This window comes from Buteo buteo, chromosome 3, assembly GCF_964188355.1.
Source record: "Buteo buteo chromosome 3, bButBut1.hap1.1, whole genome shotgun sequence".
In the NCBI taxonomy this organism is placed as follows: Eukaryota; Metazoa; Chordata; class Aves; order Accipitriformes; family Accipitridae; genus Buteo; species Buteo buteo.
Window position 1 is genome coordinate 46,991,051 of NC_134173.1, and position 15,298 is coordinate 47,006,348.

General features: G+C 42.5%; 1 protein-coding gene across 1 annotated transcript in view; it reads right to left on the reverse strand.

The window, feature by feature from the left end:
* The window catches only part of ZNF704 (zinc finger protein 704), a 95,055-nt gene that overhangs the window by 18,725 nt on the left and 61,032 nt on the right, over positions 1-15,298 (reverse strand). The window contains exons 3-4 of the mRNA XM_075023490.1: positions 6,274-6,377; positions 1,973-2,205 (exon numbers count right to left, since the gene is read on the reverse strand). Of these exons, the coding sequence (XP_074879591.1) occupies positions 1,973-2,205; positions 6,274-6,377 (337 nt within the window). The remainder of the gene's footprint in view (positions 1-1,972; positions 2,206-6,273; positions 6,378-15,298) is intronic.

Consider the following 15,298-nt stretch of genomic DNA (forward strand, 5'->3'; position numbering starts at 1 on the left):
CCCCACAACCAACCACAGCAACAAGATGAAGACCAAGCTTATCATTTACATCTTAGGAATTCCTACATGACATCATGACACCATATGCATCTTTATGAACACAGAATGGTTTAATACCAATCTCCAGTTTGATGGTAAAACCAATCTCCTAGCTCCACTGTGTTTTTGGCTTTATCGTCAGTGCTAGGAGTCTGCAAAAACCCATGCACTTTAATGTAACCCAATGAAATCTTACTCAGTAGAAATACAGAACATATAACATGCTTCCATTTCTGACTAGTCCAAAAATTGCCTAATCAGGCTTAATGTTTTATTTAAGAAAATAATGGAACATAAATGGTTTGGTGAGGAGTAACTACATTAGTGGAAACCTTTAAGCAAACAACTTTCTTAATGGGAAGTGGTTGCTAACATGACATTTTCCAAACATGAAATAGAAGAAACTTTAATGACTAAAAGTAAGGTTACCAATCACTCTATTTCCAAGTTTATTCCTTCTGATTTTTGCAGCCTGGAAGAAGAAATAACCTGAACATTTTTATTTCAGCTTCTAAAGGTGCAAAGCTGTACTCAGATAAAGTACTATGCTGGGGCCAGACTAAAAAAGCCTGCAGGAAATGCAGTTCCTTTATAAAACAAAGTTTGGCAGGTAGTGTTATTATTTATCTAAATTAAACATTTGCCATACAGGGCAAAATCCCTGCAAACTGGAACAGATAGTGTAATAGATCTGTGGTGGGTACATAAATAGAAATATTTGAAAACAACTTAGAAAACAATAAAGATGGCAGCTGCAAACCCATTTGTCTCATCATAGCTAAGCAATAAGAGTGATGCTAATAAGCTGAACTTTAACTGAGAAGTAACAGGCAAACCAGCACACTTCTGCATTCCTACTCCTCCTGTCCCACACCCCTCAAAACCATCTCTGTCTTTAGTTTAACAGTCACCTCTAACTTCTAAATTATTATAGCAAAGGTTTCCTCCAAATATTTTTTTTCCTTTTTAGCAAGAAGCACAAACATTTTACACCCCTCTTCCACAAACAAGGGCAGAACAGCGTGGGTCGGCAAATAAGCAAATTCTGGAGCAAAAGATAAATCTGAGCAGGTTGAAACAATCATTAAAACTTCTTCCTGCTGGTGATGAAGCAATTAACTGTCTCAGACTGAGCCAGAAACAAAGTAACTATGAAGAATAAATTCTCTGTTTTTTCTCCTTACAAAAAGCCCTTTTTCATCTTGCTATGTAAAATCTGTCCTGTTGCATTGGGAGGGAAGGAAACTTGGACTAGTGCCATCTCTTTGTTTTCTTTTTTCTTCAAGAGGAGCTTGCTTGCTAGCATAACGGTGCTTTTGGGGGGTTAGTTTTGGACTTTTTTTTTTTTTTTTTACGTTGTGTTTTATTTAGTCTGCTTTTGCACTCCTACTAAGGATAAATTTGGCCACTGCTAATACTGTATCAAAAGCCATCAGGTTTGATCTCTCTCTCCTTTTTTCACTCCATATGTTTGCGCAGAGAAAGTTTCACAGTATTAAGGTATCTGACATGCTGTCAGACAAACAGCACTTTCAGGGAACAAGAAGTATTAAGGCCATATCCAGTTTTTGTGATGACATGTAAAGGCTGCCTGTTGCATCCTGCATACAAAGAACTTGCCAAAGTAGGACAGAAATCCCTTGAATGGCCAGAGGCAACACCTTCTGGAAATCACTCTAGTGTTTTCTGAGCAGGAGGCTCTGTAGAACCCCACCATCTGCCAGCAAATATGTGGTGCTGATGGCAGAACGTGTGTGCGGTAGGTGACTAGGTTGAATGAGACATAGTGACTAGGCTAAGTACCTATGTTAACTGGATGCCAACGAAGGATACACATACAGAGCTGTTTGGATGACCTCTTCCTTTCTCATGGCAAAATAAGTCTAGCAACATCCCACCTGCCCGTGCATATGGAATTTAACATGAGGCTAACCTTTCTCTTCCTAGGAATGGGTTCATCAAAGAGAAGGTTGCTTGTTTCAGCTTCATCAATACCATCATCTGGCTGAGAAGGTGTCCGAAAAGCTTTGAAGCTATCTGCTGACAGAGGTGGAGATGGGGTGGATGGGTTGGACTGGTCACTGGGAGCGTTCCAGCTCCAGTATCCACTGCTGCTGGTACTAGAAGGCACAAATCCTCCTTCTTTCCAAGATCCATTTAGGGATTCTGTCAAGTACAAGAAGAGCCATGATTACAACAGCATCATGTGTTAGGGCTAAGGAGCTCTTTTATCCAAGGCTTAGATGCCATGTTGGTAATTAACTTGAAGTTCAATAACAGAAAACAAAAGCATTGGGTCTAGAGAGGACAACCACATCTATCCCACCGCACACCAATTATATTTCCCACACTTGATTTTTCAGGGTTTTTTTTTTTAAAAAATTATTTTTCCTATAAAGAAACGATGGGTTTGGAAAAATAACCCATTCTGGAGCACAAACCGCAATAAGCAGTCAGATATTGCATGCATGATTAAGGGAAAACATTCAAATACATCCTCAACTTTCAACAGGAACACACCACTGTGGTGGGGCATCAGAGCAAGCTCCAAGCCACTGCACGGGCCAACAGGAGATCCCCTGGGAAGGGGACATACACTCTGAGCCCCAGGACACTAAGCAGACCTGCAAAACCATGATTGTCATCCCAGTACTAAAACACCAAAGAAAACCATAATTACACTCTGTCTTCTCATAATCTCCCAGTGCACATGCTTCTGCCTACTTTGAATCTCTAAATGAGGTGGTATGTATCCTTGGAAGGATATCCCTTTTTCTTCATACAGGTGTACTGTTGGGCATCTGGTTTCAGAAGTGGGACGCACAGACACGGGCACACATCCACACCTACTCGCTGGAGGAACCCCCTCCTCACTGCGGCAGTTGCCCTGACATTAGGTGGTAAGCAGACACTCAAACTAAGAGGTTACTCTACAACATGGTGGGTGGGAGTAACGGCATTGCTTTCGCAGCCTGAGGCACGGCTTGAGCCATGCTTCACTTCCTGAGGTCCTCAGGCATTAGACATTGGCGTGTCACTCTTCCCAATCCCTAAAGGGCTTCTGGCAGGAGAGGAGTATGCAGGTCATCAGCTCTGCAAAGGTATGGCCTGAGCGTGTCCAGCAGCGCAACCGTCGGCGGCTCTGCCGAAAGCTTCAGGTTCTCCCAGGGCTCGGGCACACGTGCAGGGATGGTTTAGGTGGAGCAACTCCTCAAGTCAGGCACTGGAAGCTTTTCCCAATGACACTGTAGGTGCCTCAGTACTGTGCAATACCCAGCTTTGGAGCTGGCAAGCAAATAACATCTTGTCTGTTTGTGAAACTCTACAGTGTGAGACAGGAGTCTTTTCAAGCCAGCGCCTGCCTTTAAGAGTTCTGCAGAAGTCAGTCCTTCAATCCTTCTCAATTTCTTACAGATAAATTTAACTAATGACATCAGCAAGAAAATAATGTCTACCACCTGCGACCAAAAGCTTAACCCAAAACCAATGAATTTTTATTTTCTTTCTCCTGATTCAGTTGGTTTTGGATGAAACCCTTAATCATTAACATCAGCTGCTCACAAAACAGAATGCAGTGCTCCATCACGTAAGCACATGCATGAAAATACCCCCTTGTGTAGGCAGCTGAGGGCCACAAAGCATAAATGGAATCAACCCTCCCTCCACCCCCAAATTCCTCTTTGGAAAAGAACATACACATTTCCAGTAGCTAATAAGTTAACATATGAAAATGTCATGTTTGCGTTCATGGTTACAGCCTTCATGTGACTGTAATGGAGGTGGTTTTTGTTTCTTGTAAGTATTTGTACTTGAGTCTTGTGCCAAAGCCAAGAAGTACATCTGGTATCAACTTGTGACCTTAGCATAGCTTAAAATTTCCATTTCTTCAGAAAAACAAAAGAAACGGCACTCTTTAGACTACTACTTTCTGACACATTTATGGTGGCACTTTGTATTCTCAGGGTTTACAGCTTCTCCTCACCTTGCTGAGAAAGAGATGTAAACCAAGAACATTTTTAAAGTAGTATGGAAAAGACTGAATGAGGTTGACAACAGAAAAAAAACCAAACACTGGTTCTCATTAATACTAACAAATCTGTCAATGTAAAGAAGTTTAAAATATAAATAAATGCAACTTACTCTTATTTTGGGGCTCTTTTCACATTGCTGGAGTTGCGTGAAAGAGAACCAGACCAAATATTACTCAGCTGCAAGGAAACAAGGGCCAAACTCTGATCCAGTTTACATGGGTGATCGTCCCCAGTAATTCCAGCACAGATCAGACTTTAATATTAATGCTGATGTTATTTTTTTTACTTCTAGGCAAAGTTCCATTTGTTTAAACAAATGTTCCTGTAATTACACTGCTACTTACTGCCCTTTTTTGGAAAAGCATGTAGAAAGAATTAATCATTAGTACACTTGTAGCTCATATTACTAAGATCAGAGCCTAGACTTGCAATACCAAATGAGCTTTAAATTATCAAATCTTTGCACTTTTATTTAAGTCTTTAGTAAGTCTTCACTCAGGCAAAGCTAAGATATTCAGGGAGAAGGTGCCTAACAACAGCTTCAAAATGTTGTCTGTGACTACTGAAAACATGTGAATTACTTTTTCAGGCTAGTCTTCCCAGGTTTCAGGAAACAAGCAGACAAGCTACCTGAAGAAACATCAAAGAGCACTCAACTGCATGAAGAAATATCAAAGGCAGTTAACAGCTACCATTTACCTATTAGCAATTCAAAAGGACTTGTTTGGAAGATCTTTCCAACTGACAGCTGCCAGCTAATGTGCACTATGGCTCCTGACAAGGGTCAGCTGCTCAAACTGTCAAAGGTGGCAGATTCTGCCTTGCCCCACACCAGAGCAGCTCCTCGTGACCAGGGATGGGACGTGGGACGTGTGCGTGCCTCAGCCACTCCAAATCCCTGCCTGGCACATCAGCACAAATCCATCTTCATCTGTAGTTTTGGCTGAGAGCTGAGCAGCTGGATAGCAGGTATGCTTTCACCCTTCCACTGGCCTTCCCTGGGGGCTAGCAACTTCCAGCCCTGAGACAAGACAGTAACTAGGGATGTCACTGCCGGAGGTTTCCCAGGGCTCCTCAGAGCAGTGGTACTCCATAAATATTTCTGGTTTTCAACATTGGAAAGCACACAAACAGGAGCCATGGGGGTTCATGGCTAGAATTCCAGCTAAATGGGTAAAACTTACATTTTCTGGAAAGAAATGGAAAAAACAGACTATTTGTTCAAAAATCTTTAAAGCTGGGACGTTTGATTCAAATTCCTTTTAAGTACATCATTCAGTGGATCGCCCCTGCTTCCATGAAGAAATGCAAAGACTACTTCCTTATTAATTCGCATCTGTAAGTATTCCTCAAAGTCGTCCAGTTATTTACAGTAGGAGGGCACCTAGTGCTGCTTAACAGTTACAAGCGAGTAAGAAAAGCCAGAGTCATACAAACAATGCTGAGACATCCTAACAAGGGTGTCCTAATTTAAATTATTCCTTAAAATATAACACTGTTAAAAATTTCTTGTAACTCCAGTCAAGCTTGCACAGAATAATTATATTTCATTATTACCACTAACTTTCTAGATTTATTTTTATTTGTCTATCTTCTGCTATACCATGAATGGAGTAGTCTTTCAAGGGATTATGGACCTGATGGTAGACCATCAGAGAGTTACAAAGGGCACAGGAATTGAGGGTCTAATCCTGCATTGGCAGAAACAGGCCTGTCACGGTGCAGACCGCTAGTGCTCGGCCTCTCAGCTGAGGGCTGTGGTCTGGAAGTTCTTTGCCTCGTCGTAGTGTTGAGTAAAATCTGATCCGATTTCCATGGGGTGGGGATAAGAACAACTGCTGTCATGTTTACTGCATATGTGTAAATGCAAATAAGCTGTTTGAAAAATTAGCATTTCAGTGAGGGTCAGTAGACCTTCTGCAGCGCTCATCTCCACTTATGAAACAGGGCATCTCCTGTTTCATAAACTGGAGCCGCTCTACAGTTATGGAAAAGACTCCTCCTCACTCCTGCCAACGCTGCACCAAAGACCTGGACTAGGCCAGAGCAAAGCTCAGGATGATCCCCAGGATGCAGAGGTCACGGCCCGAAGACAGCCACTCACCCTGTGTCCTCCACCACAGCCGCGACTGGAAACAAGCCCCCCCCCAGCCCTGGCACCCCTCCCTGCAGCCCCTGCCCAGGCACTGCTCTGAAGGCTTACCGTTGGGTCGGACAGGAGGGCTGCGGACCAAGGGGCTGGTGGATAAACTGGTGAGTACCATGGCTGCTGTTACTTTATCCATGTCCAGTTCTTCTGAAGATTTTCTGAAACACAGTGAATGGGAGGGCAGGAAACACATTAGCAAATATTTAACTTTTTTCTAGTGGTTTTGTTTTTTTGTTTTTTTGTTTTTGTTTTTTTTTTTTAATACCAGCCCAAACCCTAAGCCAGAACAGTAACGAAAGCAAGGTGCCAAGCAGAGTTCTCAAAGCTTTTGTCTTCTGGCAACCCGAGCATGTCAAGTGGCTACTTTAGGCAAACCATCTCAGTGTAAATAGGAAAAGCAGCAGGAAAAGAGAATCTATCTTTGTTCAAAATTGTCAGGATTATTGTGACCCTCCATAAGTTTGACTCTGTTCCCCTTTTCTTTTTCTTCAGAATTTCAGCTATTCATATCTTTAGAGCTAATTGTGTACTTAAGGTTTTTTTTTCCCTCGGATGAAGACATAGAGATGCAAAATCAGGTAAGATTACTAGTAGCATTAATAACATACACTGCTCTCTGTAGGGTGAGGAACAACTATGAACTGGAGCTAAGGGATGCAATTTTTTCTTTGTTGCTTCTGCTTAACGCTATTAACCTTCCTGTACTCTCTCCAAAAGACTGATCCTAAATTTTTGCAGGTCAGATTATAAACCAGTTATTTAAAATAATCAGCAAATTGGCAGAAAAACAGTGCAGGGGAAAAAAAAGAAAAAAAAAAAAAAAGAGAAGACTTTTTTTGCAGGTGTGACCGGCACTGGAGCCAGCAGGACAGTGCAGCAGGAAGAGAGGGACCCATCGCTGCCTTAGCTCGGTCTTGCTGGGAACCAGCCCCAAGTCAGAGGACAGGGCATGGGGAAGGGTAAGAAGGGAGAGGAGGATGGCCAGCTTTCCAGGGGAGGGAGGAGAGGATATGGAGAACAATGGATGCCACCAGAAACCAGGCTCCAGTGACCCATCACTCAAGGAGTCATGTTTTTTTTAGACAATGCAGGATTTTCTTTGTCTGTAAAAATGTATGTATTATCTTTTTTTTTCCCCCCAAAGTAACTCTATTCCTGACAATGTACAATTTCTGAAGAGTGAATGTACCAAAATAAAACTACTAAAGCCACTAGGTTTAGCAGACTTTTGCTTTCCACCCTTGTGGGACAATGGAATCAAAGCAGACAGCTTCTTGTAAACGTTTGCTTTCAAACATACAGCTGATCATCCAAAACCATCTTCTCATTTCCTAGAGATCAAGTTAAATTTGTTCTTACAAAAGGACGCTTTTCTCCCCTCTATTCTGCATTGTGGGGTTTCTAGAGTTTCCTCTGTGTCTTGCCAGGAGCTCTATTTAACCGATCAGATCAAGTCTTCATTTAAAGCCCAATATGAGAAGTGTTCAGCTACCTAATGTTTTCCATCAACTGTTGATCAGTAAGCCACCAAGAGGAATAGGACATGCTGGCTGCATGTCAGCCAGCCTTTCTAGAATCCCATATTACCCATCAGCTGGAAGGCTCATTAACTGGAAACTGTGCTACAGTCAAAGCTTCTTGATATTTTAGTGAGCAAACCTTGAACTCATCCATGAAATAGTTCACAGCTGCTTTCTGGCTGATCCAAGAACCCACACAGATGTCGATGAACACTCTCCCATGCCACACAACAGCTTAGCCTCATGACTGTCTTCTGTAACACATCAGTGCCTGGAACTGAAACGCTGATGATGGTTCCTGCTGTGTTCTGATTATATCCATAGAAATGATCCTTTCCTTCAGCCAAGGCTTTTGCAAAGAGCACAGCAGCCATATGGCCATCATCAAGTACTGGAAAGGTCCTGGATGTCTGCTGTAATCAGCTAATACCTGAATCTGTCACCCAGCAGGTCCTCTCACCTGAAGAGGAGTTTTTGACTCAGAATGCCAAATTCCTCTGGACTCAGAAGACCTTTCCCTAGGGATGACATGGAGATGCTACATTTTCTGGAGACCAACACTGCCAGATGATTTTCCAATTACCCAATATCTCAGTGTGAAAATCCACTCTCTGAGAAGGATTCAGCTGCTCTGTAGTCCACTCCTGCAAGACTACACTGACTGTCCCTACTCCTTTATCCTGCTGTGGATGAATCACTAATATTTGCACTTCTGCAACATATGAGGAAAAAAATGACCACAGGTTCCTGATAATGCTGGAGAAGCTGATCCTTAGTGTTTGCTATCAGCCTTCCAACAAGGCTCTTCTATATGTGTGGCAACAGGACTAACATGGTCCTGCCCAGGCCCTGGCACAGAATAGCAAAATCACACTACAGCAGTAAGCGTTTGCAAAGTTGGTGTCAAGATGTCAGAGTCTAGACCCAGAGCTAATCCCAAAGTTCCTGCAAATAGTCTGTAGTTTTAACTTCTTCTAGCTCTTCTGTATCAATGTTTCCCTTCACCCCCCCCCCAGCAACTCAGACTGCTGCTCTGAAAAACTAACATTTGCTCCAAATAATTTTGTCAATAATGCCCCCAGCTGTCGGCATTTCATGCCTAAGATGAAAGTTTTCACAGGTAGGCAAAGGACAGGAACAGTCATGAGAATCCCTGCCATTTCTAGCCATGCTAAACCACACTCTTGCAATTACTGACATGCTTTTTTCTACCCGATCCAATTTAACAGGTTTTCAACATGGAAAGCCCTAATAAATAAAACTTTGGACTTTTTGTCTGCCCATTTTGAATCACAGTCATTTTTACCACTTACCGCTTCTCAGCTGCATCCAGCAAACAAGGAATGCTCTGCTCATACTTCCTAGCCACAAGAATTTTAGCAGCTACAAGTGCTGGCTTATGTGACTCTGCTCCCAAACACATTTTTACAGTTTGGCTTACAAATGTAAACACACATATTTCATATATCACTCAGCCAGCACCACTGCAGCAACAGCAGTCTTTGAGAGAGAGGCAAAGCATAAAACTGAAGACAGGAACCACTTAAGCCATCTGCATTTAGTCAGCATCACATGTGAATTGATGCCTTAAGACTGCCCCAGTCTTTCCCAGCTTTCTCTGCTGGAAAGTTGAACCTGCACACAGCTGTTCAACAGTATTTGCACTCAGAGAGGAGAATAACTTGTTTGTTACACATCGATTGTTCACAAACCATTTATTCCACCATTGCTAAGGTGATTTTCTGCAGACTGAAGTTATAATCCCTGATGCTGCTTATACTGTTATTAGGTGTAATTAAATCTCAATAAATTGTAAGATCATCTCCTACATCAGCTATGAAGATTTCTTCTTTCCTCTAATCCCACACTCCAGTCTCCAAATGCCGTCTCCCCAACTTCTGGACGGATATATTTGTGTCAGCCCAGTCTGCACGTGAGACCAAGCAGTTTTGGATCCTTTATTTCAAGTCTTTGTAAATCCAAACACACACCAATAGCTGAATTACAATGAACCAGCTAAGACATAAGCAGCAGAAGTTAAAGGACCTTGGGGACAGATCTTTTACCACCACTACATGTCTCACAGCTTCACGTCTCCCTGCTTCCTCAGCAGGGAGAATGGTTTCCCTTGATCCCTGCACTACCCTAACCTAGCCAGCCTGGTATTTAAAAATTGTCCTTTTCTTTAATAGCCAAACTCAAATTAAACTTAGTTACTACCCTCACTCTTGCTCAATCCTCCCTTGGTTTTGCTGATGAATTTACTGCCTTTTTTATAATCATTTAATGGTGTTAAGAAACTACCACATCTTCCTCAGTCTGAGCTCTCTGCAAGGAAACGCTGGGTTTAAGCTCCAAAAGATGAGCAAAAGCAGGTCCAAGACGAGTCCAAGGCTACGCAAGTGTCCCAAATCAATACAACACCCACTCTCCTACTGTCCTGTTTCCTCAGCCAGCTGCTGACTCCCCCTTAGGACCTGTGTTTCCTTATGGGACTGAATCCACAGTTTAAGCTCTTGGTGCAATTCTGCCCTACTAACAACTTTCTGGTGAGGGGACGTCCTCCTGACCTCTGTTTGGGAAAGGTGCACAGGTCCTCTTCTGGCCACTGTCACCTTCACTCTCCCTATTAAGTGTTACTCCCATCTGGACACACCTATACCACACCTCTGGTTTTTCTTCTATCAGCCACACCATCATCTATGGTTGGAACTATTTTTTCAAACTTTGACTCAAAAAAGTCCTTAGAAATACAGACTTTATTCTACTTTTGAAGTCTGTAGTCTATTCTGTATTGTTTGCCTGGCTTAGATCAAAAAGCCTGCAGTTCTTCCTCTTGGAAAGACCACATCTTAGGTCAGTACTTTACCCAAACATATTTTAAGGGCTCTGGAGAATATTCTTAGAGCAGAGAAACTGGTAGTGATAGCAGGTGTTTTTGATAAAATTGACCTTATTCAAAAGGACAACTCAGTTCATTTTAAGCAAAGAAAAAATAAAAACCGAACAAATTTATTCTTCCTGCCCACAACTACAAAGCTTTCAGTTAATTCCCTGACCAGCAACCTCTAACTCCAGCACGTGATGCTCAAAGCAACGAGGCACGGGTTCACCACACGACGTGCCCTCCTGTGCTCCGGAGCTGCCCTAACACAGCGTGAGCGTGGACCAGGCAGCGTTTCTTCACCAGAGCTCCACTCCTGCCGAGAAGGTGAGATGGGGGAGCCGGGACAGCAGCATCCTGCAGCCAACAGGACCTGACTGCAGCGGGGTAGAAGCTCCAGCACCAGTAGATGAGCCCATGGACAAGGGAAGGGGAAGGGTATTTCCGATTACTTCAAGTGGTGGTTGGCTGCAGAAGTTGACGGTCACAGATCCAGCCTTATTCTCCAGAGCCATGTCCCTCTGCTGCTCCAGCAGTGTTGAGCTTGCCTTTCTTTGTCCTACTTTATAAGCAACAACCACCTGAGGCCCATATGCCCTAAATATTCAGATTTATTAAAAGGCTTACATTTTTCTTTGTTTTGGCAGAGATATGTGCTTACCTATTTCCTACTGCTATCGTCACCAGAGGGACACAGTAAAAATAAAATAAAACAAAAAGTTTTAACTAGGATTGATCAAGAACAGGGGAAGTCAAGCACAAAAATGCTAATATGCTATATTACCTGGCTACTGACCTCCACCCCAAAACCAGCTTATGACAGTGGTTCACAAAACACCTTGATCTTTTGTTAAGAAAGTACCATATAAATACGTATGCATTAATATGCTACAAAATGACTGTATATTGAAATTGCTCTCTCCCTCCCATACTTGTAAATGCTCATAGAGACCTCCGAAGACTTACTTTGACCACCTGATTATAAACGCATCACACTGATGCTGTCCTACTGAGCACTGTATCAATACTGATAGATAAACATGTTGTTACAGGTTTTTGTACACCAAAAATATGATTCATCATATAATGAATCATTGTAATCAGTGCCCTAGTATTAAGAGAAGTACTTTGAAAGAAGGAAAAATCCTAAATTACATTCTACAGGTAAAATAAAAAGATTTTAGGTTTCTTCAATTCATCATTAATGGCAAAGGCAACTTCCTAACAAGGAACCAGCAAGAAAAGCCATGCATGTGGCTGTGTCTCCAGATACCTAAAGTAACTACAAACACTCTCTGCTGTCTTGAGCAAAAATCTAAAATATTGTGCAGAAAATTACTATTAATCCATAAAATACTCTACACTTACAACAGTATTTGATTACCATCTAACAACTCAAAATACTGACAGTACAGATAAATAAATGATCTCGCTTGTTGCTGTTATGTCTGGTTGTTAATTACGAAGATTAAAAATTAACCCACTTGCCAAAGACAAAAGCAAAAATTATAGAGAGAACGATCCATATAAACAGCCCGAGGTCCTCAGCACTCCATGGTAAAAGCTGTAACTTTTCACAATAAAGTAAAAAGCAAAGCAAAGTATTTCCAAAGTTTGTATTAAATCAGTACAATACTATAATGATACATCTGAAAACATAAGGGAGCATTACTATTTACACATTGTCCTGGTTTCAGCTGGAAAAAAGTTAATTTTCTTCTTAGTAGCTGCTATAGTGTTATGTCTTAGATTCACTATGAGAAGAATGTTGATAACACACTGATGTTTTCAGTCAAGGATTTTTCAGCTTCTCATGCCCTGCCAGCAAGAAGGCTGGAGGGGCACAAGAAATTGGGAGGGGACACAGCCAGGGCAGCTGACCCAAACTGGCCAAAGGGATATTCCATACCATGTGACGTCATGCCCAGTATATAAACTTGGGGGGGAGTTGGCCGGGGGACACTGCAGCTCGGGGATTGGCTGTGCATCGGTCAGCAGGTGGTGAGCAATTGCATTGTGCATCACTTGTTTTGTTGTAGTATTATTATTATTATCATATTATTATTATTGTTTTCCTTTCCTCTCCTGTTCTGTTAAATTATCTTTATCTCAACCCACGAGTTTTACTTTTTTTTTTCCCCCCCAATTCTCTCCCCTGTCCCACTGAGGGCGGGGAGTGAGTGAGCAGCTGTGTGGTGCTTAGTTGCCAGCTGGGGTTAAACCACAACACACATCTAAAAAGAGAACTGGTGTCCAATATCTGAAGCAGAGATACAATACTATGATGCACTAATACTAATTAGAAGCTAGGGATTTCAGCCATTGCTCATCATGGCCAAACATAAAATTAACCTTTTCCACACTAACTTTGTGACATTTGCAGACTAATTCATACACAGACAAAGAAAGGCCAGTTAGTCCGTCTCTGCTGTCCTTGCTATATGCAAGCAATTTTTTTGGATACTGACAGCTACTAGAAATTAATTATGATCAAAATCTTTACTATACAAACATAGGAACTTTTCTTCTAAAAAACACATATACCTGAACTTCTCAAGGTAAAAAGAGAATGGCATGAAAGGCCACTTCAAAGCTCTCCACCTCCCCCTGGCCAAGCTGATAGATTTTGCAACTCAATTATTCAAAGGACCTTTGGAAATCTGGCTGGTGTGTTAGATCCCAAGATGAGATGATATAGTCCTCAGTAACACAGATACTGACTTTCTATCTGGACCATAATGGTTTAAAGACAACAAAAAGTCTCTGCAAATTAGTTGTATCAGACGGGAGATAGTCACAGAGTGGTTCTCAGCATCCTGGAGTAGAAAATGCATGTAATAGAAAAACTGAAGAGAAAGCAGTATGTAACGCAGGCATGTTTCTCAAAGTCTTTTATTTTTCCTCGCATCAGACAATGCATCATTTTTCCCCTGCTCCTCAGAAAGAACTCTGTAAAAAGAGGTATTTCTCTGTCCATTATTGCTAAAAGCACTACAACTTGACAGGAAATAACCTATTTGTTGCTACAACCATTTAACAGATTTAGCTAACCAAGAAAACGCAGCATTTCCTTCCAAAGGCTGGCTGATGTACTCTCCTATACACGGGGTCTCGCCTGTCTCTCCCTCTGCCGTCCCTGCCTCCTCCTGAAGCCCCTGGAGGGCAGACGGCCTCCCAAGCCAGGCATGTCCCCGGGAGCACCTGGAGCCCCCTTTCCCGGTGCCCCTCTCCTCCCTACGGGGTTACGACCCAGCGATGCTGCCCTGGCTGCTCTGTAGGCTACCCCCACACCAGACCTCTTCAGGGAGTGCTGGCAGAGCTGCACCAGCAACAAAAAGGATGCGAAATTACAGCGATTTCTGCTGTCTGGTGCAAACACATCCCACGGACACGCTCTGCCGCCCCCGTCCCCTCTGCAGCCCAGCGGCAAGAATAGCTGCTTTGCCCTCTAGGACTCCCCAGAAAAGTTTGCTTAAGGCAAAGCCTGCAAAACAGATGGACAATGTCTTTTTCACAGAAGCCTTTTTATCACCACTTCTTAAGCAACTCGCCTGCCTTCCTTAAAGGCAACTGAAATTTCAAACCTATCCAAATGGGAACAGGACTGAACTCTAGGTCTCGCTCTCTGAGTTACCAAATACAAGATAGAGTGTGCTGGGGGCGGGGAGGGAGAGGATGGGTAGTAAAACACTGCTCTCGTTACTGGTCAGTGATAAGATCTACAGTTTTTAAATGCTCTGCATAAATGGGAACAGTTAAGCAAGCCAAATTCAACACTGGGAGATAAGCTGCAGTTTACAGGAACAATTTATTCTATATATTGAAAAAGTTAATCCAATGAATAATTTTTACTTTTCAAACAGCTGCAACACATCAGGAGAACTTATCTGGCGAACAGCCCTGGGGGCAACGACAGAAGCTGAAGTAGGAATATGACATAGAAATTGTCTGCTTCAAAACAGAGCAATCAAACAAATGGTAATCACTCGATAGAATATGAGTGCAATGCAAAAATTAAATTCAGAAAGGAATAACAGAACCCGCAGAGAACAGTTATCCCTTATGGTCACCCACAAACCTTGAAGATTTTCTGTTCCATCTCCTCTACTTTAAAGGCCATTTCCTGATGTGATAAATAACTCAGTCTCTACAAGTCTTAATAGCACCCTGAAGCAAAAACCCAATTATTCCAAATATCATCCAATATACTCATGTTCATCTCTCTTCTGCCTTTGCCTTAGCTACTGTTTTAGCTTGTTTACAAGGCACACCCCCTCTCATAAATGGGATCGCTTCAACAGGGTACTGTGTACAGAAAGAAAATTTCAGACTTCTGAGCACTGATGCTTTCTTCAGGGAAAGGGGCTGGGCTGCTTGCTACAACACCCAAGAGGTGCTGCTCAACGCAACGCAAACTATCATGCTGGCAATGGAAAAAGATGGAAATTAAAAAAAACCCAAATGTCCCAGCTCACCAAATTTAACAAGAACAGTGCCAAGAAGCGCTGTGATGTGCTAAGGGGACAGCTGATGCTGCCTGATAACACCCAGAGAGGGTAGGACACCTTGCCTCTCCAGGTAGCTGGTGTTCCCATTGCAAAGCTTGCTGCTGAAGAGCAGCACCGTTTGCTGCCCTCACCTGGCCCCGCAGTCAGAGCCACCCAAACACTACTGT